A 23390-nucleotide genomic window follows, 5' to 3' on the forward strand; every position below is an offset into this window, starting at 1 on the left:
CACAGTACAGTTCAGAGAAGGTAATCCTTCAGACTGTTCCATGTCTTATTTTGAAACAAATACAAAAATTTACTGTTAAATTTAAATCGACAGATGTGTGAGCCTCACCTTCCCTAAAGACTTGAGGTCATTTCTTTTCACATAATAAACAGTACTGTGCAAAGGTTTTGGCCACTTCAGATTCTTGTTTATCATGCAGTACCATCAGGGAGGCTTGTGATCCCTCCCAAATTCAAATTCACTCTGCAGCATGACAACTACCTCAAACATCCAGCCACACTCATAAACAACTATGTTCAGGGACAAGGAGAGCAAGGAGTCATACAGCAGATGGCATGCCTCCAACAGAGCCCTGATTTCGACATCATGGAGTCAGTGTGGGATTACATAAATAGACACAGACAGCCTAAATCTACAGAAACTGCAGAGACGCCTTCAAGATGCTCAGAAGAACAACCTGCCAAGTAGCTTAAAAAAAACTGAGCGTACGCGTACCTTAAAGAACGGGTGTTGTAACAAAAAGGTGATCATTTTTAAATATTGATTTGATTCACTCTGTTTACAGCACATTTTATGAAGTTAAGTGATGAATAACAACTATTGGTGGCATTCTTCTTTTTTTTTTTTTATACATGCCTGCAAACATCAACAGCTGACTGCATCTGTGCTCGTGTGTTTGTATTAGATACATTTCTTAAGAAGTAGATTGGGTTGCTGTGGTGGTTATTTCATTGTATGACATCCATTATCCACTAAGTTCAAATACTTTGAGTGCAAAGAACTCATCTTTTTCATGAGCTGTAGAAATGACAGCTCTCTTTAATGACAGGAAGTTGATGGGAACTGTGCGTCTCTCTAAATCTGCTCAGTTCTCCTCTCGTCTGATGAACAAAATGGAACAAAACACATAAATTGTTTATTTCAAGTGGATTCAAAATTAGTTGCCAAAAAGCCATTGTTAGTAAAAGCTTGACTAAACCCCTTGCTTTTCCCAAATGATTTGTTCCAGCAGCAGAATTGCCTTCAGAACATGATCTGACTTTTGGTTTTTTTCAGAGAAATGTGAACTTTTTGGCAATTTGTAATAATGTCAACCTGTCCATATGTTTATGTGGAAATCCTGTAAAGTGCCGTCTCTTTTGTTAGAGTTGCATTGGAGACTTGGGCAGATTCTAAGCAAACATCTTCATGCAGTTAAAGTCTTGCCAATTTTGTAGTTCATTTTCTGCATGGGTGACTTTGTGCCTTTAATCCACAGTTTTGGAGCAGTTGAGCAGAGAGCTCATCCGTAGTGCTAAAATCTGCTAATATTATTATTACTGTTCTATTAACATCTCTCTTTCCTTCTCTCTCTATTCATTTCTTTTCTAGTTGAAGCAGCCTGACAAGGCAGCAGCGGCAGCTCACACCTATTTCCAGGCCAATCCAGAACATGTGGAGATGGGTCAGGATCTGGAGCAGTATAAAGACCTGCAGGGCGTAAAGAGAGAACACTTTGTGGACCGAGAGGCTCGGCCTCACCAGGTAAGACACACAAAGTCTGTGAGATCTGTAGTCATAGATTTCCTTTTGGGTTATCCCTTTCTTCACCCTCAGGCCCCTAATTAATGCTTTTGCCAAAACACACTTCATTCGATCAGTGTTACCTTTGACCTCTGGCCTTTTAGCCATCTTTTATCAGCCCTTTCCAAAAAGTCTGGCCACTGATTTGACTTTTTCTACTTCACTTCTTTCCAAAAGAGAAAAGTACAGCTTTTGTTGTATGAAGGGGCCTTTTGTGTTAATGGTCTTTGTAGTTGAATGGCTGGAAACTCATTTAGGCCTTTTATTGCTGGTTCTGGTGAAGTCCTGAACGCGGAACAGTTTAGGATCCTTTGTTGCTCCTGTGTTCCTCTGCTGTTTCTCCATCTGGCCCTTCTCACGTCATCTTCCAGTGAAACACATACCATATGTATAATATATATCCTTTAACTTAAGAAGGCCACTCTACTGGAACACAAAATACTAATCCATCTTAAACTTAACTCATATTTTATATTGTTTGTGTCTCTGCAACTTTCCTTATTACTTTGATCTGTACTGCGGTAACTTTTTGTTATGTTGGACATTTTCTATGTTTTGTTATTGAAAGCAGTTTGTGAGTAACATTCAGTCCAAAGCAAATTATCTCTAGGGATAAGAAATTAATGTAAATATTATTTTATTATTTTAGATTTATTGCTGAAGAATTCACTATGATAGTCCTTTCTGGATACAGCTCAGCTCCCCTCTGCTCCTCCCGTTTATTCCAAAGCTGCTGCAGGAAAGTTGATGCTCACCAGAGGACTTGTTAAAACTTTTATGAACCGACTACAACTGTTTGTGCCATAATAATTCTGCACATCATATCGCCATGGACTAAGACTCATAAATGCTGATGCTGTAATTCCTCTCTCTCATTATCGCTTGTGTGTCCTCCATCACAGCGCTCCTTCACAGCAGCAGTGAGGTTGTACGACACGGGCAACTACGAAGGAGCCCTTACGCTGTTCGAGGAAGCTTTGCTGGAGTACTATAAGGCAGATGTGGACTGTCGGGCCCTGTGCCAAGGTCCACAGAAGTTTGAGGGCCACGATCACCTCCGCTACCGTTACAGCCTCCATGAACTTGTTTCAGGTATGAGCAAACATCTCAGCAGACATGCAATTATATCCTGTTTTTGTCCTCATGTAGTACAGAACATGTGTTTTATACAGATGTTTAAAGTATAGGAACCAGTGCTCAGTCTTCCTACTCTGGCTGAATAATCGCTGTATTAACATTCCATCACAGACTTGGAGATGATGTGCTTCCTGAATATGATTTGTTGGTGTAATCAGCTGTTTATGACAACAAAATCAGAGCTATTCTTAGTTAGTTCACTTTATGTTTTTAATGAGATCCACTACTTTATTGTTTGAGCTTGGATTTAAATTGTTTACACCCTCTTTGTGTGTTACACTCTCAAAAGCTGCCAATATTGGTTGGTTTCCACATTTCTTTGCTTGTATAAATTGATGCATAGTTCCCCACTGCCTGCATTTTGCACCACATTCAAATCTCAAAGATAATGCTGTGAATCTCTGCTACCTTAAAAATCCTTCCTTGCATTGTTTATTCATCTTAAAATGCTACATTGTGTTGATTTATAGATTTGCACCCCTCAGATTGTAGTCTCGTCAGCCTTGAATTAATTTTGAGGAGTCTCAGAGGTCCAGTTCAACATAAAATAAATGAGTCTGTTTAGTTGGTGGGCAGAGAATTTTATCAGATTATCGTGACTCGTTCACAAACATTTCTGGTTATACTGCACGGTTCCGAGGCCGAGGTGGGTTTGGTTGTGCTGATGAGAGAGTCAAGGGAGGCTCGGATGTGGCCAAACAACACCCTGCCTGCTCACCATGTGATCAAATCGCTTGATCAGCTTGGCAGTAGGTCAAAAGGCAGATGAGGGATAACATCAATATTTTTAGGAAAGGATGTATGGAGAAAGAAAATGCCGATCAAGTGATATTAGTTTCCTATAGTTTCCTAGAGCTATATTCATAACCGTACAGTCACTCATGAAAACACATGACCAACATAAAAAAAGGGAGTTGTGTTTAATTGTATGTATGAAGTCTATTTAAGATGTTTTCTTGGAAATATAGACATCATGATCACCTTGTGGTTAAGATGTGTAGTGTTGACTGTAATTGCAATGTCCTTAAATTGGTTTTGGCTGCAGATTTATTTCATGTAATCCCTCCTCTCTCTCCCTTAAGAAATATAGAGAATAAATATAGGTGGGTACCTACACTCGAGCCTCAAACTATTTTCTCAATATTTGCTTTCATTGGTCAACTGGCAGTCCACATGCTGAAATACAGAGACTTACTTTATGTCAGTGCTTTGGTTGGAATTTCATAGGTGACAAAAAGGTGCAGTAAATGTAAAACTGCAAAGGGTTCAGATTATATTCTAAAGTAAATCAGAGAAGCAGATTTCTGTGGTTATCTGTGGTTAAACCAAACATGCTCAGAACACAAAACAGGGACAGAAGATTCCTACAAATTTCCATGAGTTTTTTTTTTATTGTTGTATGGTTTACCACAACACTGGGGTATTGGATGTTCTAAATTAGCTGGAAAACTGCATGAAGAAAACAGCTTTTAAATTCAATACAGTTTTGATTACTTTTGTAGGTGGGAACACATTATACCACTTAAGCCTACTTATGATGCCATTAAAATGTGTTAGTCCACAGTGTGGAACAATCATGGCCATGGAGATATTACCTGGCACAAACCCAGCTGGCGCCTGGTCCCGAGCCTCTGTTTGGATCAAACCACCCAGAAAAGGCACAATACAATGGCAAAAAAGATGTAAAATGACTCGATATAATTACAAAGAGACTCGATATTACTCAAACAAACCACAAGTAGATTCAAAAGCACTCAAGACAGCTTGAAGGAGACAATTGCAGGTCAACAAAAAAAAGAAATGCAAAATTAACACAATTTGACATAAAATTACTTAAATCAACACAAATAGATACAAAATGACTAAAAAGAGAAATAAAATGTGCACAGAGACGCACAGCAATCACGAAGAAACTCAAAACACAGCCATGCTGTTTTTAATCATTGTATGCCTCTTTTACTCTGGGTGTGTTGCTTCTATGCTGCGGGGGCCTTTTTACAAATCTATGTCCAGCGGCCTGTTGGCTCCAAATCCATCCATGCTCATGGCACATACCAGAGCCAGCGGCTGTAACTGTCTGCATCAATTAATATACTAATTCTGGGAGTATTGAGATTCTCCAAACTCTCCAGATTAGATCACATGTAGATGCAGCTGGGAAAATGACCTTATTGTGCATGGTTTCTTCAGAATATAACAACTAATAAAATAATAGGAAAAACCAGGAAAAGACTGGCTAAGTCCCAGCAAGTGTCGATGGGTTGATTGCTGTTCAAAACTATTAGCTGAGCCTTGGAGTTTGATCTGGGATTTAGTGGACATGTTCTATTACCATCCTCGACAGGCCAAGAAAATAGCCTGAGTTGCACCCAAAATCCAGTGACTCACTACAGGACTGCTGTCTGTATCTTCTTTGTCTTCTCTAACCGTTTCTCTTTAACCTCACTTGAACTTGTTTCTCGTCTGCAACTGGAGTGCTTTTTCTTGGCATCTATTCTTAAAGGAATATACTGCTATTTTAGCATGTTTCGGCTCATTTACTACAAATTAAAGTTACATTCAGATATAAAAATTGAATTATTATGATTTTCTTTTTATCAGTTTGGTTCATTTAGCTAGTGGTCAAGAGGCTTCTGTGCCCAAGAGATGAGTTTTAACTGCTCAACAGCAAAGTCTTTTGTTACTACAAACTACTGTATTTAATTGTTTGATTTTCTTAGTTTCTGTGTTTTCTTACTGTTTATCCTTTCAGTTAGTTTTTCGGACAAATACGGAATCGTTTGAAATGTCAATCTACCCCTTCCTCTTGCACCTGAACCATACGCTGTATATGTTAGGCCTCAAAAAGAGCCATTTTTGGGGGAGTGCCTGTTTGATTGACAGGCCTGCGGTGCAGTTAGGTTTCCGCTATAGGTGGACGGGATGTAGTGTCCTCATAAATCGAGTCGGATCCACCGCTCACTCCTCCCCAACTCGTCCAAATATGTTCACTTGCCCCAAAATAGTAAGATGGCAACGGCTAAAAATAACAAACTTTTCAAACCAATGAATGATGTCACTGTTGGTGGCTGCTCGGTCTGAACCAACTAACTAACTATAACTAACTGTAGAGCACTTTTACTTAGGGTTAGGTTTTTCACTAAATCAAAGTTAAGGTGTTCTTTGAAAGTAGTTGTAGCATAAAACCTCCAGATTTAACGGCCTCTTTACTACTTCACCTCTTCCTGTCTCAACAGCCCTTTTTCCCTTTCCCTCAAACCATGACACAGCAGTTCAGCGACAGGGGTCACTGTAAGACAGCTAGAGTTCAGCCCTGCAGCTCCTGGCATGCATTAAATTGTCAGTCAAACTGAAGAGTAACATTGATGTTTCATCTCCACATATTAGTTATACAGTTTTAATGAGCTTCAAAAATAAAAAAGCGCCTATCTCACATTTTATGTAATTGGTGTAAGTTAATTTTGTTCACATTGTAGGAGTCTTTAGGCCTGAATTGTCATCTTGCACAGGGCCAGGCGTGTTTGATGTGGAGGAAATGCATGTGTCAACAGGAAAAGCACCAAATCACATCTACTTGATTATGCAGACACAGCAACTTTGCTCTGGGGCAGTTTTGTTGACACGAGTCAAGCCTTTTTCTCTGGAAACTGAGGCAGGATTTGCGCAGTAGCTGCAGCTTAATTGCTGACAAGTGTGCTTTGCCTCAAATACTGTATAAATGGCCCGGGTGTATAAACACTGAAAGACAGCTAATTAGTTTTGGCCTGGCTTTGTTTTACTTGCAATCAGGGGATTATTTTCCATAGCACTGCTCTAGTAGAGTCTGTGATTATAACGTTTGTTTGTCTTAAGATGTATGGATGTATTTTTGAAAGTAATACAATCTGTTATGTGGCTTGAATAAAAGAAGAAAGGATTTCATAGAATGACTTCCTCCTGCACTGGTTTAAATTTCAATTTAAAATCCACTGACCCACAAACTACATCCCTTTACAGAAATGCATTATTCAGATCTGAACTGTGCTCCTCTGAGGCTCTTAAAGAGATTGAAACACACCACAACTCTGCTGTCTGAGAGTGAGGAAAGTAGAGCTGCAGCTGCTTGAGAGTGACCTCACTGTACATACATGCTCACACCACACACACTCAAACAAACATGCGATCATGTACTCTTCCGGCTCTCCAATCGGGACTCGCCATAAGGAAATAATATGTAGCACCCTGTAAAATCTGCATCCTCGACAGATGAACAAACAGCGGGGTTTATCTTCACCTGTGGAAACACAAACACATGAATGCTCTGTACTGTTAAGGGGGGCAACATTTATTTGAATCCCAGCACTCAAACAGTCAATCATATGATGTTGGATGAGCTGCATTTGATTTGATACAGCTCATCAGTCCAAGTGTTCTCATGTATGTTCAGACAAATTCTAAACAGACCCTCCACCACGAGGACATTTATCACTGCTGATACACTTTGAGGGCTTTTCATTTCTGCCATCTGTTTTATACACAGTTATTTTCAGCATCGGGGCACATCATAATGTTCTGCTCAGTGTTGCACTAAAGTTTATGTTACTGCATTTCATCAGTGTCATGATTCTGTATCTCCCCCGGGCTGGAGATTAGCTGCTGTTAGATTATACAAAGCTGCCTGAATGCCAACAAGAAATTAATTACTGTCTGCAGTTGCTGTAAATGTGTGTAAATGAGAGAGGTCCTCTGAGCCTCAGCTGATGTCACACAGATGATCTCAGCAGAGTTAATGGCTGTGGACATGAAACCATACTGTGCTCATGTATAAATTAGCACCACATGAGTGTATAGGACCAGCGGTCTGTCCAATATAACCACTTGAACTGTAATATAGAGACTTTGGTGGGAGGCGGTGGCTGCTGTGCATTTACCAAAAATCATTAAGTAGTTTTTGGGAAGGAACAGATAACCCCTGTGTCACTTAAAATCTACCAATGTAAATGCTTTTCTGTCATCTTTTACATGTCTCTCCTCTGTGGCTCTTCATTAGACTTTTGTTAAGTTGATTTATGTTTTTAAGCATTTTTTTAAAAGACTGTTGTAGATTGTACAAATTGTAAAGCCCTTTGAGACAAATTTGTGCTAAACTTGTGTCAAATAAAGCACTTACAAACTCCAGGATACTGAATGTTATTTGTCTGAAAACTGATCTGAAGTCGTCTTGTTGCAGATCACTTCACTCAGGTGCTGCACTGTGAACACGAGTGTGTCCGGGACCTCGCCACTCGTCCGGGCCGCCTCTCACCCATGGAGAACTACCTGCCTCTGCACTACGACTACCTCCAGTTTGCCTACTTCAAGGGTGGGTTGGAAAGTTTAAAAATAAACTGTCAATGTATAGTCTGACCTTTTTCCTGGCTGTATCTGATTACTGTATTTTTCTGATGAAACTCAGGTTCATATTTCTTTTAGCACAGGACTGTAACAAAGCTGACTGTAATTTGTTTCGAATTATGAATAAAGATGACGATCACGCCCGTAGATCAAACACGTACATGCACATACAAGAACTCACGATGACCACGAAGAGCTGCAAGGCAGGTTGAGTGAAGCAACACTACACCGCACCCTGTCAGGAGCTTCACGCTGTTTCATGAGTATTAATGACATTACCTGGTGTGTGTGTGTGTGTGTGTGTGTGTGTGTGTGTGTGTGTGTGTGTGTGTGTGTGTGTGTGTGTGTGTGTGTGTGTGTGTGTGTGTGTGTGTGTGTGTGTGAGAGTGAGAGTGGAAAACTTTTAAGTGTTTCGTGGGCGATGAAGTAGTAAAAAAAAACTCAACAAGGATGTTGCCACAGCAGCCAGGCGTAGTTGGAAAAGACAGTGTGCTGAGTGGTTGTGAGATCACCAGATTATACTTAATGACCCATAAGCATATGACTCTCATTAAGACAAGTGGATCACTGGGTCTGTGCAAACACACTGAGAGCAGGTTTTGAATCTCGACAGCCGCTGATGGGTGTGGATGTGTCTTGCATCTTTTTGTCTGCCTGGAAAGCATTTTCACCTGATTGTTACCGTGTTGTCAGTGATATTGTATTGTAAACATGGAAATGACTCATAGAGCGCTTAACTGCTTATGAAAAGGCTTTAAAAAGTTTTTTCCTAAAATCGGTGTGATAACACTTGAGGCTTTCATGAAGTTAAACCAGATTTTTGATACTATTTATGGCCAGCATTCGCCCCATAGTAAGTTTGCTTTCTTGCCACAACTCAAGGTCCACAAGGTACTATCTTACCATAAATACTTTTATTGTCAAAAATTGGAAATCTAAGGCAGTTACTGTTTGCCCACAAAGCAGTAACTTGCTAACACCCAGCAGCTCTGTGGCCTCGTTGTGTTTTACATTCCTCAGTGACTCCACACCGCACTGCCGCAACGGCATCACTCAGCAGCCGTTCATTGTGCTGTCGTTGCTTAAGTTTCCAAAATAAATCCTCAGTGACGGTTTTCTGTTTGAGCTCAAATCTGCAGACTCGTATTAACCTGAGAACACGCAGCTGATGGCAGCACATACGCTGCTTCAGCTTCAGCCAAGGCAGGAAGTCTTTGGTTAACTGTGCGACTTTTAACAGTCCAGTAAATAATGTGTGTGTGTGTGTGTGTGTGTGTGTGTGTGTGTGTGTGTGTGTGTGTGTGTGTGTGTGTGTGTGTGTGTGTGTGTGTGTGTGTGTGTGTGTGTGTGTGTGTGTGTGTGTGGGATTGCAGATGTGTTTGTGGATCTGTGTTTGCATATGTGTTGATTGCAGGTAGGCAGTATAGGATGATCCTGCCGTACATTAATCTCATTTTATCACTGACATCCTTCTGTTGTAACCAGCAACTCCTCGTGTGTGTGTGTGTGTGTGTGTGTGTGTGTGTGTGTGTGTGTGTGTGTGTGTGTGTGTGTGTGTGTGTGTGTGTGTGTGTGTGTGTGTGTGTGTGTGTGTGTGTGTGTGTGTGTGTGTGTGTGTTGTTTCCACTATGTCAACCATGTCAAAGTGCAGCTTTTTGCTCCACTGTAGTAATAGTTTTGGAATGTCAGCCCTGATAAATGCGTTTCCACATTTCAAACGCCGGCCATCGAGGAAATAAGTGAAGCACTCTTCATGTGTTTTTGTGATTGGAGCTTAAATATATTCATATGTAAACCGCAAAGAGAAACTCCCTGAAAGTGCTTCTTGTCTGTCTTTCTGTCTGCAGTGGACAGGGTGGAGGAGGCCCTGCAGTGCGCTCTGACCTACCTTTTATTCCACGATGGAGAGGAGTTCTTGACGGACAATGTTGACTACTACAGTGAGGTGCTGGGACACGATGGCAAGCCGCGACAGGTCAGGATTTGTTGTTTCATGTAAAGGGGTTGATGGTTTCGAGATACAGTACATACCAACATGGGTGTTTCTGAAAATGAACATCTCATTTTTATTTTTACAGGGACTATATTTACTGAAAAGAGCAATCTCAGCACGAGGACAGTTTGAAGGAATGGTGGATCTTTGTAACTGGTTTAATGAATGAATGAGGGAGAACATTTGCAGATGAAGTGATATGATAATACTTCACTAGGACTTTTCAATACTAGAGGTTTATGAGGTAAAAAAATAAAGGTATACAGATGTGTAGAAAAACAATGAAACACATGTTGAAATAGAATAATAATATTAAAAAATTGAGAAGAAAAATTTTAATTAGGCATGTTACCAGTACATTTGCAAAGAAAAGTTTACATATTAAAACAGTTTTTAATATATAGATTATCTGCCGAACCAGACACAATGTGGAAAGATGCTGCAGATTTGACGGACTTAAACAACAGCTTATTCTCCTTGGATAGTTGGCTTGTTAAAATGACCACAAACATTATGAAGACTAGTATTACCAGACTTAACAACATACTCTGGAGCTTTATCAAGTATTCAATATCAAAATGTATTCTAAAGTGCACTCGGTGTAATGAGGCTAAAACTGCAATAATGTGAGCAGATCTTTTGGCCTCAGGCAGCAGAGATTAAAACAGAGCTTTGGGCGATTTATTAAAAACTAACACACAAAAAAAAAAATCAAAAGTAGATGGAATTACAGTAATATAACAAGGACTGTGGGGGAGAAACTGCAGAAGAAAAGGAGGGACATGCAGGCAGGGAGGAGATACCGGAGAGGAAAAGTGTGGATTTGAGGGAAGCAGAGGAGACAAGAGGCAGCAGGCCATTCGCTGTATTTCTTGGACAGAGTTACTACTCGCCACTTGGCAGGAGTTTCCTCTTAAAGTTTGCTTTTCACTTGTGTATGTTCTCTGCCCAGCTGGAAGTATTGAGCACATTTTGCTACATCACTGTGTTTACGACAAAAGTTTTCCTCCTCCAGGCTCATTATCATCAGGAGTAATTAAAGTCTGTCTGACCACAAGAGAAAATGTAATTATGTCTGGTCACTCTTCAGCGACTTCAGCCCTGAGAAGATTCCCTAAACTCTGATCAGCTGCTTTGGAAAGTCAAGCAGTGTCTTGTTCGAGTCCCCAGTACACAACCTCTTTTTCCTAGAAAACCTGGTACTCATTAGAGCGAGCACAGATCCCAGCAGGACTGTGAAAACGTGTCGGTGTGTGTTGCTAGCATTGAGTATGTGTGTGTGAGATAAAAACGGAGAGCCAACATGCTTTTGTTTTTGTACTCATAGCTTACATTTTCCGAGTTCTCAAATCTATCCAGTCCCGCCAGTTTACAGTTGGCCCTCAGATTGCCTCCTCTCTCTGCATCCTCTCTCCCCCGAGCCTCAGGGAGCTCATTTACAGAGCCCTATAGATGTCAGTGCCAGGCCCGACCTTCCTCCCTGCCAAAGAATCCTGCCTGTCAGGAACTCTGGTGGAGGAAAAGTCGTGTCAGTGTCCCGCAGAAGCCTCATCAACAATTTGAGGGTTGTTTGCATTAAAAATGATGGAAAAGAGGACTTTTTTTTTGTAAACCACAACAAGAAAAATGCTACTGGCCGCTCAAGTTTCATAATACTCATCATCATGGCCTCACTCCCTCTGAAGTTTTGTTTAAAGCCATTCAAAAACTGTTTTCATTAAATAATGGCCCTGCCAACTGTGTTTCTGCTTACTATCTAAAATAAGGGATCTTGATCAATTATATTTGTGCATTAATACATGAATCACAATGATACCACAGCTCTGTCAAAATTCACCTTCATGCGAAGCAAAAAGCAGTACCCGGTGTGTTATTTTAGGCTCGAGAAATGGCTTCCATTTAGGTTTTTACTCTGAAGGAGGAAGTGGTAATTAGGGTGTCCCTCTCAGAAGACTAAAAGAGAGAAAGCTATCACTCTTATTTGTCCTGCCAGATGAAAGATGAAACTAATTCTGGTTTCCTTTATTTGGGCTGTGAGAAAGTGCAGGAGAGGAATAACCTGGAAAAGTTATGGTGATGAGCTCTGATTATTTAAGATTGATAAGATTGATATTTTTGTCTCTGATGACATTTTGAATATGGGAGGACATTATTTGCACTCATCTCAAAAAAGCTCTGGAAACGGATTTAAAAGACAAGTCTCATAGATGATACAATGGTATGAATATGGGACATTTCTTTATGCTGCACTTAGACATGTTATTGTATTATTCTTATATTTTGCTTTTACCAACATACCAATAACATAGGAAACTGTGTGTGTGTGTGTGTGTGTGTGTGTGTGTGTGTGTGTGTGTGTGTGTGTGTGTGTGTGTGTGTGTGTGTGTGTGTGTGTGTGTGTGTGTGTGTGTGTGTGTGTGTGTGTGTGTGTGTGTGTGTGTGTGTGTGTGTCCACAGGAAGCGGCATGGTACCTAAGGAGGCACAAACAAGAGCTGGAGCTCCTTCTGATTGGCAGTAAAACTATGGGTGTGGAATTCACTGAAGGGGTGAGTTAACAAATGAAAGCTGCGTCCTTTTAATTCTCATCTTTTGTCCGGAAATGAGAGGAGATTTTTTTATTTAATGGACAGTTATTCCTGAGTCAGTCCACATGCACAGCAGATCTCCTGCTGGGTGTGTAACAGCCTTTCTGTGCCCCTGCTGCTGCTGACTCAAAGCAGGGTAACAGGTGTCTGGCACACAGCCCCCCAGTGCACCTCTGTCTGCCCAGACAACACCACCACCTGCTGGTCACACTAAGACATGTCATATTTCACAATTCGCTGACATCACATATTTTGCAAAAAATGTGAGAGGACAGTCTGCGGTGGATTCTCACTTAATTCTTGTCAGCAACGTTTCTAAAAGTATCAAATGCACTGATTACTGTGATCTCTTTGTCTTTCTTGCAGAATTACTGGAGCAGCACAGGTGGAAGAGATAACTCAAACAGGTAAAATGGTGACAAAAGTGGAACATAATGTGTACTCTTCAATACAGGTCAAAGGTGTCCTGTAGTAGCAAAAACTGCTGATGTTAAAATGTAAAAACAGCTATATCCAGTACTTTTAAAATACAGTGGATCATAAATAATGTGAGAAGAACTCCGAGAATTTGCAGTTTCCAGATTAATGTCTTATTTGAACTAACTGCACTGGTTTTCTGACTTTACTTTCTGGTTCACGCTCACCGCTCTCATGGTGTCATTATTGGCTGCACCAGGCAGCTGTTCATAAGATCCTGCTGTATACACCCTCCTCAGCACAAAACAGCAGAAAAAAAGTTTTAGCTGGTGAACATAGAGGAGCTTTTAGACAGATATTTTTATTTTCTAAGGACTGGGTGGAGACTTAAGCAGAGCTAACAAGAATGCCAGTATTTGTATTCATGAGGTGCACACAAATATGACTTCACATATGATAATGTTTCTCTTGTGTGTACAAGATCTGAAAAACAGTTTTCTAACAAGTTCAGCACAGGATTTATGATAATAAATAAATTATTGATAATATATTTGTGTTCACAGCGTGTTTCTGCTGCTCCACAAGTGGCCAAAATAATCAGTTATTACAGTTTAAAATAATATTTTTGCACCTTATGACAAGTTGTACTCACTGTTCTCTCATCTCTCAGGATTCCTTCTGGTACAGACGGCTGGATGGAGTATGTTCCCATCTCAGAGAAGAAAAATGTCACTGTTGCTGCTCTGCAGCAGCTCAAAGAAGGTAAACTTTTGCTTTGAGTTTGTTGCGGGAGGTGAACCAGAATGGGAGTTAAACTGCAAAGAAGACAACATGTCGAATGCTTTAAACACTGTGCTGTGATCTGTGTAGGTGGCCCTTTGGTATATGACAGTGTGAGGATGGTGCAGAACTCTGCAGCCTTGAACGGGACCCAGCGGGTGCTCCTGGATCATGTTATATCTGAGGAGGAGTGCACAGAGCTCAGACACCTAGCACACGTAAGGACATTACAAAGTGTTTGTAAAATAAAGACTGGAGCTGTCATGGAAAACAATGAATCTCTGCTTTTAGCGTATTCAGCGTGGGAACTTATTTATGGCTGTATTCTCTTCTTCCAGGCTGTCACCATAGCAGGAGACGGTTACAGAGGGAGGATGTCTCCACACACTCCCAATGAGAAGTTTGAAGGAGCCACTGTTCTCAAAACCCTGCAGGTACAAAAACAAGTCAACTTAAACAAGTCCCGTAGTTACACTGCATGATTTCATCTCTCAAATTATTTTTAAAGTTACAACAAGCTTCTTTTAAAGAAAATTAGATCTTCGATCTAAAACGGAGAAATTGAAATTCATACAAACTGATCAGGATTATCGCCTCAGTGGCTTTATCATAAAGAATACATCATAGACGATATTTGTTTTCTTTTTACCCGTGCACCATCTTTTTGGATTTCTTGTTTGACTGCCTTTCATAATCTCTCTTTTCTTCTCCCTGCAGTATGGTTACGAGGGCCGAGTGCCAATGAGGAGCGCTCGCCTGTTCTACGATACTAGCGAGCGAGCAAGACAAATCGTCGAGTCGTATTTCATGCTAAACTCCACTCTGCACTTCTCCTACACACACCTGGTGTGCCGGACAGCCATCACAGGTCACTCATACACAGAAACCCATGTCACGTGACGCCAAAACATAGATACAGTCATTTTGGTATTGTGTCTTTAATTGATACTTCTAGTCAATGAGTCCAGCAGCAGAATAAGGTTAAAAAAAAACCCTACCTTACACTACTAGACTAGACAGTTATCCAAAAAGGAAAGCCATAGCAGTCCAACAATAGACTTAACAAATGCTCCTTACCTTAACTTACCATATTGTAGGATAGTGTAAAGGCATGAAAACATGGCAAAAACATGGAAATGTGCTGTAAAAAAATGCATACAATCTTTCATATGATATGTATTAATGCTTTTGGTGCTTGTTATTTGTTCTTAGGCCAGCAAGATCACAGGAATGACCTGAGTCATCCCATCCACGCTGACAACTGTCTGCTGGACCCTGACGCCAATGAGTGCTGGAAGGAACCACCAGCATACACATATAGAGATTACAGGTATGAGTCTTCTTTTATAAAAAACCACATTACTGTAGTAAATCTGCTTTACAGATAGTATTTATTTCTTGTTGTGGAATACGTATCAATGTCCTTGCATTGATCATTGCTTTTCTCATTTACTTCTTTTTTCAGTGCACTGTTGTATTTAAATGGAGATTTTGAAGGAGGAGAGTTCATATTCACAGAAATGGATGCTAAAACAGTCACGGTGAGATGCTTTTCCTGAGATATGAGAATAACCTCAAAATGAAAGGTTTACTGTGTAGGAAAGCAGTAAGCATGGGTCAGTCTGGAGGAAGCCGAGTTTAATATTATTGCGTGTTGTCTTTTAACATGCTATAGGGCAATGTATTTTTCATTACCAACCCAAAATGTGCATTTTATTACCAAACTTATCTAAAAAAAATCAAATAAAAGCTATTCTTCAGGAATTTTGTCAATCTTAAACATTGAATTTTACACTCTGCAGGCTTAAATAGTCAAACCCCCTCTGATTTGTTGTGCTTAAACAAAAAATATGCTATGTGAGGTTAAGGTAACATCTTAAATGAGGAGTCATCACAGGTTAAACTCGTCCAGTTTGTTATTGTCACACTGCACTTCATGAGATGAAAAAACACAATATAAACACAGCAGGTATCAAAGAAAAAAAAATTGTGATCAGATTTTGTGCTCACTCATAAATCAACTAGGGACTAACAAACTTGGCTTTTTTTTTATATATATATATCTTAACATTGAAACTGGATTTAAAGAGAATGGTGAAGTGTTTGTCTTGAATAGAAACAGATATTTTAAACTCAGTCCCTGCTCCATCTTTTTGCCATCCTCTTCAGGCATCAGTGAAACCCATGTGTGGCAGGATGGTGGGTTTCTCATCAGGAGGGGAGAATCCACACGGCGTGAAAGCCGTCACCAGTGGGCAGAGATGTGCTGTGGCTCTGTGGTTCACCCTCGATCCGCTCTTCAGAGAACTGGTAAACCGCTTCTGGGTTCATCCAAATTCTGACTCTGATTTTGGTGTCAAATACAAGTTTTAAATCTTAATAATTTACTCAAAGTTGGTTTATATTGAAGATTTTTCTTTTTCTGTTTAAAAAAATTAAAAAATCAGCTCTTAATGTTTTCGTTGCTTCAAAAAGAATTGCATGTCATCATGACGTGGTTTTACTTAAATTTTCCAAGTCAATCAAGGCAGCATTGTTTATATAGTGATTCATTTTTATGCCTCTGCGCTGATAACAGACATTACTGGAGATATTATTTTTTCAGTAGTACATTGAGTTTTCAGACACTTGAATGCAGCATCATTATGTGTCATCACTGACAGGTTTAGACTGGCTGTATGTAATTGTCCTCAGTAGAGTACATGTGAGCAGCATGTTAATATAGTCAAGGTGCTGCTAATTTAAATAACTGAATCTAGTGAGATGTTTAATCTACAACAATGCTGGATGATTATTTGAAAAGCAGCCAGTAACTATACTCGTGGAATAAATGTAGTGGTGGAAAAAAAATACAGTATTTTTTATAAAGTAAGTATTTATTTTAACTTGAATATAGCTGTTTATTCTCCTAACATTTCCTTCACCGGTCTGATTCACCTCAGTCTTATTTCTCTCTGTCATTTTTTTGTATTCTTTATTTTCTTCTCCAGGAGAGACTACAGGCGGACGAAGTGATCCTGGCACTGGACACACAGTCCGTGTGGGGTCAGGGCCTCAACATCAACCCCAAAGATGAACTGTAGGAGAAAAAACGTCCCCCATCCTCTTTAGTGAAAGCTTTCTTTATATTTTAACTATTTATTAAATAAGCTTTGGATCAGAACAATTCTATTTTTGTACTGTTTGAAGTGCAAGGTTATTGAGATTGTCATTTTTTTGTGTTGTCAGTTATGTGTTTTTTTTCCATGTCTCATCAAAACTTGAGTTTACCTTTGTTTCCTTTTAGTTTGATCCAGTCATAGCTTCCAGTTAAAAAAAAAAAAGGTCCAGTTCACTTACTTTTGTTTTATGTCGTGATTTCCTAAAACTGTTTCATGTTTCATATAGACTGCTCATACCTGTAATCTCACCGAACTGTGAAGTTAACATTTCACTGCTTTGAGTTGTGCGTTGTTCTTCTGGGCAACATATTCAATGGTTTTAATGCAAAAACACATTGTTCACCTTATTTTCAGTTGTCAGTAGTTTCAGATAAATACACTATCACAAAAAAAATATGATATTTCTGTGCCAGTAATAATTATTTTCAGAGTAGGCAGTGCACTGTGTTTATAATGTGGGTGTCTTAAGTCTGAAATATCACTCATTTAAAGAATTTACGTCTGAGATCATGTTATATGCTGAATATTTTATGGTCATGCACTCTGTCTTTCCCCATGTGTCCAGTCTGAAACTGAAAAAGTCTTCAGTCCCTCTTGAGTCCACTTGTTCTAAAAGCTCACTTCCCTCCATTCTGGGCACACTGAGCAGAATACTGGTTTACATGTTTGCTGACATGCAGACATGGTGAGTGTGTGGTTATGTTTTACTTTTATTTATGTGTTGTTGTTTTTTAAATAATAGACAGCTGCTGTCTGCATTTAATAAGAAACTTTTTTTCATAAAAGATGCCAATCATTCCTGTTTCAAGGAATACGTATTTGTACGGTCTTGTATTTCTTTATATTTGTGTTGATGATACAGGTGACAGGTCGAGTCGTGCACTGTAAATCCAATGAAAACAAACAGAACAGAGGAACTTTGTTTTTCTACACAGATTCAAGAAGCTAACCAGAAATGTAATCCTGATGTTTTAGGAGGTTGGCCACTTTTGTTCACTGATATTTAATTGTGAAATGCTGTAGAACACAAAAATGTATGTGTACATGCCTATGAATTAAAAATATAATATTCCATGTCTATATATAATTGTGTGTTTTTGTTTTATTTATTCATGTCATATAGTGCAGTGTGAAACATCAGAACAAAGATTGCTTTTAATATGAAGAAACAGGGATATATTTCATCACTCTACTGTTACGTCTGCTCAAGTAACCTTATAGCCTTTGTATGTATCCTTGTACAACGTATTATATTTATGTAGCAAACACGCTGTGATAAAAGGCATACCGTACGAAATGGTTTAGCTCTCTCTGCACATCACTGCAGTCTGAGTTCCATTTAAAGTAAAGTGCATCTGCCACTACATATAACTCAGTAAAAAAATACATTCACTCAATACATTTGATCACACCTGCAGTTAATGTTACTTCATTATTTACTCAGGTCTGAGTAGAGGTCATGGTGGTGTACTTCAGAAAAATTCTGAAACACAGAAGGAATAGTAAAAGAAAGCCCAGAATAAACACTACTTTGTGTTGCACGCTGACTCTTGTGTTGTTCAGTCTGTGGTTAAATTACTGTAGGAGTCTTCCTGTCATAACAATCAATTCTCATCTATTTTTGGTTCTTGTGAGGTGATGTTGTGTCTGAGGGTAGGTTGTGTGGTTCAGAATCGGTAGGCCAGCTGTTCGGTGAACCTGAATGTCTTGGTTTCATTGACGGTACACAGCAGGTCCCTCGTGCGTCGGGCGCGCCGCTCCTCCAGCACCAACCTGCGGGAGTGCTCTCGAGATGCCTGCTGCTCTGCTTGCTTCTCCAACCGCTTCCGTTTCAGCCACCTGAGGACGGGAAGAGGATGGTGAACATCAGGGGGGAAATCAATGTCAGCTGGGAGAGGTTGATATAGTTGTCGCTTATTGCCAGCTATTCAAAAATGCTCTCTGTGAGATTTAAGTGTTTTCGGGTTTTTCCATTAAACCCCCAAAACATCAGTAATTTCAACACTGACTCCCTCTATACTTACTGGGATTTGAATCTGTCACAAAACTTTCACCTTAAAAAACCCAGATGAACTCAAACCAGAAAAACAAAAGGGGTAAGGTTTACTTATCTCTACTCTAGATTTAAATTAGATTTGAACTTTATTAATCCCACAGTGGGGAAATTCGGTCGTCACAGCAGCATAGAAAAACAAAAGGTGCACACAATATGAACAAATTTACAAATATGTATAAGATATAAGAAATGAGACAGATACAAAATAATTATTTTAGAAAGAAATAAGAACAATGAATAAATACACACAGACTATATACGCACATTAAAAAAAAAATACAGTTTGGGATGAATGGAAAAAAATGACTACTGTTTCTTGCTTGTGGAAACCTTTATCTACACTGCAGTTGCTATGTAATGTAAGATGTGAAACCCTGACATCATCTAACAGTCAGGTTTTAAGACAGCAGGATTTAAATGAAAATAATTTACGCTGAACTCACAGTTTGAAGGCACGTTCACACTCCTTGCGGCTGTGTAGGAGGTAACAACTGTCCTCCTCGAGTTTCTTCAGCTCCACGAGCTGCTTCTCTTTCTGCTGCTGCTCCTGCTTCCTCTGAAGCCACAGCCTGAAGGTATCCTCCGGGTCACTGGAGTCTTTCTGTGAGAGGAATTCACAAACAATCGTGAGTTTTTTCCAAAACATTGTCATATTCACTGTGTAGAGCTTTATTTCTTTCAGGTAAACTGTAAATTTGTGTTTTAGCAGGTAGGTGTGCCCCCCTTGTGGCCGTACTTTAGAACTCATCCTCTCTATCTCCTGGGCTCGGTGGATCCTTCTCTCCTCCTGAAACTGCTCTCTCTTCCTCATCAACCAGGCTTTGAACGCCAGCTCGTTCTCCTGCCTCTTCAGCTCTTCTTCCTCATGCTTCCTCTCCTCTGCCTGGCCGGCAAACACAAAGAGAAGGGGAGGCATTGAGTAAGAAGTTGTCACCAGGGGGTAGACCCCGCCTTAAAAAGAACAGCTTTTTAGCTGTCAATAATCATCTCACTTATTATGTGCCTCCCTTACCTCTCTTGCCAGCTTCTCCTTCCTCTCCTGGATCTTCTGCAGCAGCTCTTTCTGCTGGGGGGAGAGGGTGTATGTGGCCTGGCAGGGCGACCCGGTGGCGGACTGCACCCGCCGCTTGTTGCTTTTCCTCTGGCTGCCTCTCTGGCTGTGGCTGGCTGAGCTGGGCCTGCTCCTGGGCTGCGCTGGAGGTCTCGGGGCCCGAAGGTAATCGATGCTCTGGTGTAAAAAGGAAGAGCCAGCCCGAAGGCGAGAAGAGGAGGAGGATCTGTGGGTCTTAACAGGGTCCACGTACTGCTCCGGGACACATGGGGAAGAGAGTGAAAAGTCATTGAAGGTTTTTGCTATCAGAGGGAGAAGGTGTTGACTCTCCACCTCTTTCAGGCTAATGAGGTCAAATTTGCCATCCTTTTCTACGAGGACTCTGCCCTCCTTTATCCCATGCCCTCCCTCACCGCTCTCCTCAGCCCTTCCCGAGCCTCCATATCCCCTGCTTACATCACGAGGGGAAAGTTTTAGCTCAGACAGCTTCCCTGACACTTCAGTATCTGCTTCTGCGTCCTTGGCTCTATCTTTGCTGCTTTTCCCTCCTTCTGCATCACCATTATTGGCATTTCTCTCAAACTGCAGTGGAGGCACCACCAGGTCCACCAGCGTCTCTTTAAAATGCAGCCGCCTGCGTCTCGTCATGTTTGGAGCCTCCTGGTCTTGCAGCTCAAGGTTAGCCTGCTGGATTTTCTCCAAAATGTACTTCTTCTCCTCATCTGTCTGGTCATCCGTCCCTGGAGGAGGTGGCACGACAGGTGATGATTTACCGGGGCTGTCTCTGTCTGAGTCAAACTCCAGCGGCTCCATAGGAGATGGCCACCTCTCTTCATCTTCTTCCAACTGCTCTGTTTTGTTTCCTCTCTTCCCCTTTCTTTTCCCTCCTTGTTGTTTCTCATCCTCCTCCAGTTCTTTGTCGATTTCGGCCTCTATGTCCTTGTAATCCGGACCCTGCGGGGCGGATAAGGCAGACACGCTCTGCGTCCATTAATCAGATTTGAATGTTAATGAAACAGCACCGTCAATACTTAGCGGGTGATAGACGTGCTGGTGTGATAACAGATATGTTTAACTTTGTTCATCAATATTGCATCCATTAGTGGCACAGTAAAAGTACGCCGCTGTATGTCAACAGCATAGGTTTCACATGTAAACAGTGAGATGTGCCAGCTCGGGTAACTCAACACTATTCACTGGCACACTTTCACAGAGCAGGCTCAGAGACACGTGCAGCGCCCAGGCTGCTAGCTGGGTGATAAACAAAAAGTAAAAGTAGAAAGACGAGGTGCAATCAACCTGTCCACTCGTCTTGTACCATGCCAGACTTACCTGGTCCTCACTTCGCCCTTCCTCACTGATCAGCCAGTCCAAATCCTTCTCAAAGTCGTCTTCATACTCCTCCTGAGACTTTGTGCAAACGCCCACACTCATTGTCTAACACTTGGAGAAGGGCCAAGAAGACAAAATGTAGGTATTATTTAGTTTTTCCACGCGAGTCCTGACCAAAATACTGCCGCATCTTCCGGCCAGAGTTTTCTGGGCCAATTCATTCACTGATAAAACAACTCCTAATGATTTGGGATTTAGTGGCGCCATTACGCCAGAATTACTTCTTGACCCACATTTGGTCCATGAGATGGTATCTCAAATATATTCATGATCCCAGACGTTGAATTCTAACATTTTGGTGATCCCATGACATTTTCTCTTGAATCAATCTCACATCAGGACTGTTTAACGGCATAATGAATAAAGCTGGGGATGTTAGACAAATGTAGACTATATCTATTATCAATTTCATAATTTTTTTAAAATTAATGCCAAAATATAATTACAATGAAAAAAGTAACACTTTGCCAAAACTTATTTATTATTTAGATTTATTTTCCACGAGGTTTTTGCCAATTAAGGCAGTCAATAATGGCTCTTGGATGAGTGAAAATGCTGCTAAATATTCAATGACCGGGACAAATCAGGATGGTGACAGACATGAAAATACAGTACATCTTACTACAAAAAGATCATAATATCCATCATGGTCCATCTATTTGGATAAGCAAAATGACAAGACAATTTGGTGTACACCAAATCACAAGCTGAATATTATAAATTATACATTTATTATTTTTTTTAATTTTTAATTTTATTTTACAGTGGCATCAATAAAATCCAAAATAAATCCATCCCATCTCTACCATCCAGGCCACCCTTCCCTTAAAAGTACTTGCATGTATTGGTTGTTATACAGGACATGTGTCTGCGTTTTGTCGTCATCTACTGGACAGAAATTAGTACTGCATGATGAGCAGAAAACTATTATTCTTGTTTTTCTTTATCCCAAATAAGCCTGTGGCTCTCCTACTGACCTGCTTGTTGTATTTACTGTAGCTTTTATATCAGTATATCTGCTGTAACTCGGAACACCTTTGATCTGCTTCAAGACAGGCTGTAACACAGATAGACTGTAATCCTATTTATTTGCATGGCCCCTGCGGTTTATATAACCAAGCAGGACAGAGAGCGAGCTGCAGAGCAGAGTCTGCGCCCACAGGGATCACGTTAATCAGGTTTCTTGGCTAATGGGGACAAATAGCGGCAAAACTAAACAAATTGATAAAGCGCCATAGTTGTTATTAAACTCACCAGCTGGAGGTTCTCCCGTAGTTTGCCCGTTTAGTTATAAACCGTGAAAGAACATATCCAGCCCGGTTGTCCTCTGACTATCACTCCGTCTAAGTGGCCCACATTGCGCCCGACGGTGAGCGGAGCGACACCTGCGCACATAATCTGCTTCGAGTCCTTCTACGGCACTAAAAGGTTTAATAGACATGTCGTCATGGAGACCAACAACACGCTTTACTACTCGCGCATGCGTACGCAGTTGACACCCCGTCAAAACTCATTCACTACTTTAAACAAAATCTCCATGTACGCAGTGTAAACAATGGGGAAACAACCCCCGTGGTATTCAGTGAAAAGGTTTACTGCAGTCTTCGAGGAATATTTAAAAGATTACTATAAAAAAAAACTAAAAAACAACAACAACAACAACAAAACCGCTCTTGTGTATTTAGGATATAAATAGCAGTTAAGACATTCAAAATTATGCTAGAGTTACAATAATGACAGTAACTTGTTCTCCAGACATATAGCGGTCAACCCACTTTAACTGCAAACAATAACACATATTCAGGTTTATTATTAAATAAAGTCATTATTTGAAGTGTGCCTAAAGACTCCAGATTTTAGAAAATAGATTCATGACCCTCC

General features: G+C 40.4%; 2 protein-coding genes across 2 annotated transcripts in view; one reads left to right on the plus strand and one right to left on the minus strand.

Annotated features, from left to right (window-relative positions):
• The window catches only part of p3h2 (prolyl 3-hydroxylase 2), a 56273-nt gene extending 38191 nt beyond the window's left edge, over window positions 1-18082 (plus strand). The window contains exons 2-15 of the mRNA XM_069694763.1: window positions 1372-1524; window positions 2466-2655; window positions 7910-8041; window positions 9921-10048; window positions 12524-12613; window positions 13019-13059; window positions 13740-13831; window positions 13940-14067; window positions 14188-14283; window positions 14567-14717; window positions 15062-15179; window positions 15315-15390; window positions 16019-16159; window positions 16840-18082. Coding sequence (XP_069550864.1) covers window positions 1372-1524; window positions 2466-2655; window positions 7910-8041; window positions 9921-10048; window positions 12524-12613; window positions 13019-13059; window positions 13740-13831; window positions 13940-14067; window positions 14188-14283; window positions 14567-14717; window positions 15062-15179; window positions 15315-15390; window positions 16019-16159; window positions 16840-16932 — 1629 coding nt within the window. The 3' untranslated portion in view covers window positions 16933-18082. The remainder of the gene's footprint in view (window positions 1-1371; window positions 1525-2465; window positions 2656-7909; window positions 8042-9920; window positions 10049-12523; window positions 12614-13018; window positions 13060-13739; window positions 13832-13939; window positions 14068-14187; window positions 14284-14566; window positions 14718-15061; window positions 15180-15314; window positions 15391-16018; window positions 16160-16839) is intronic.
• Window positions 18083-18188: 106 nt separating this feature from the next.
• On the minus strand, window positions 18189-23006 carry ccdc181 (coiled-coil domain containing 181). Its single transcript, XM_069694609.1, has 6 exons — window positions 22764-23006; window positions 21450-21560; window positions 20079-21071; window positions 19803-19949; window positions 19510-19667; window positions 18189-18849 (listed from the first exon to the last, which is right to left on the minus strand). Exons 2-6 carry the CDS (start codon window positions 21549-21551, stop codon window positions 18678-18680), a joined length of 1572 nt encoding a protein of 523 aa, XP_069550710.1. The 5' UTR covers window positions 21552-21560; window positions 22764-23006; the 3' UTR covers window positions 18189-18677.
• Window positions 23007-23390: the final 384 nt, after the last annotated feature.

This window comes from Brachyistius frenatus, unplaced genomic scaffold (assembly GCF_029030835.1).
Source record: "Brachyistius frenatus isolate BFR_SWC_R1_liver_20210118 unplaced genomic scaffold, ASM2903083v1 Contig_18, whole genome shotgun sequence".
NCBI lineage: Eukaryota > Metazoa > Chordata > Actinopteri > Embiotocidae > Brachyistius > Brachyistius frenatus.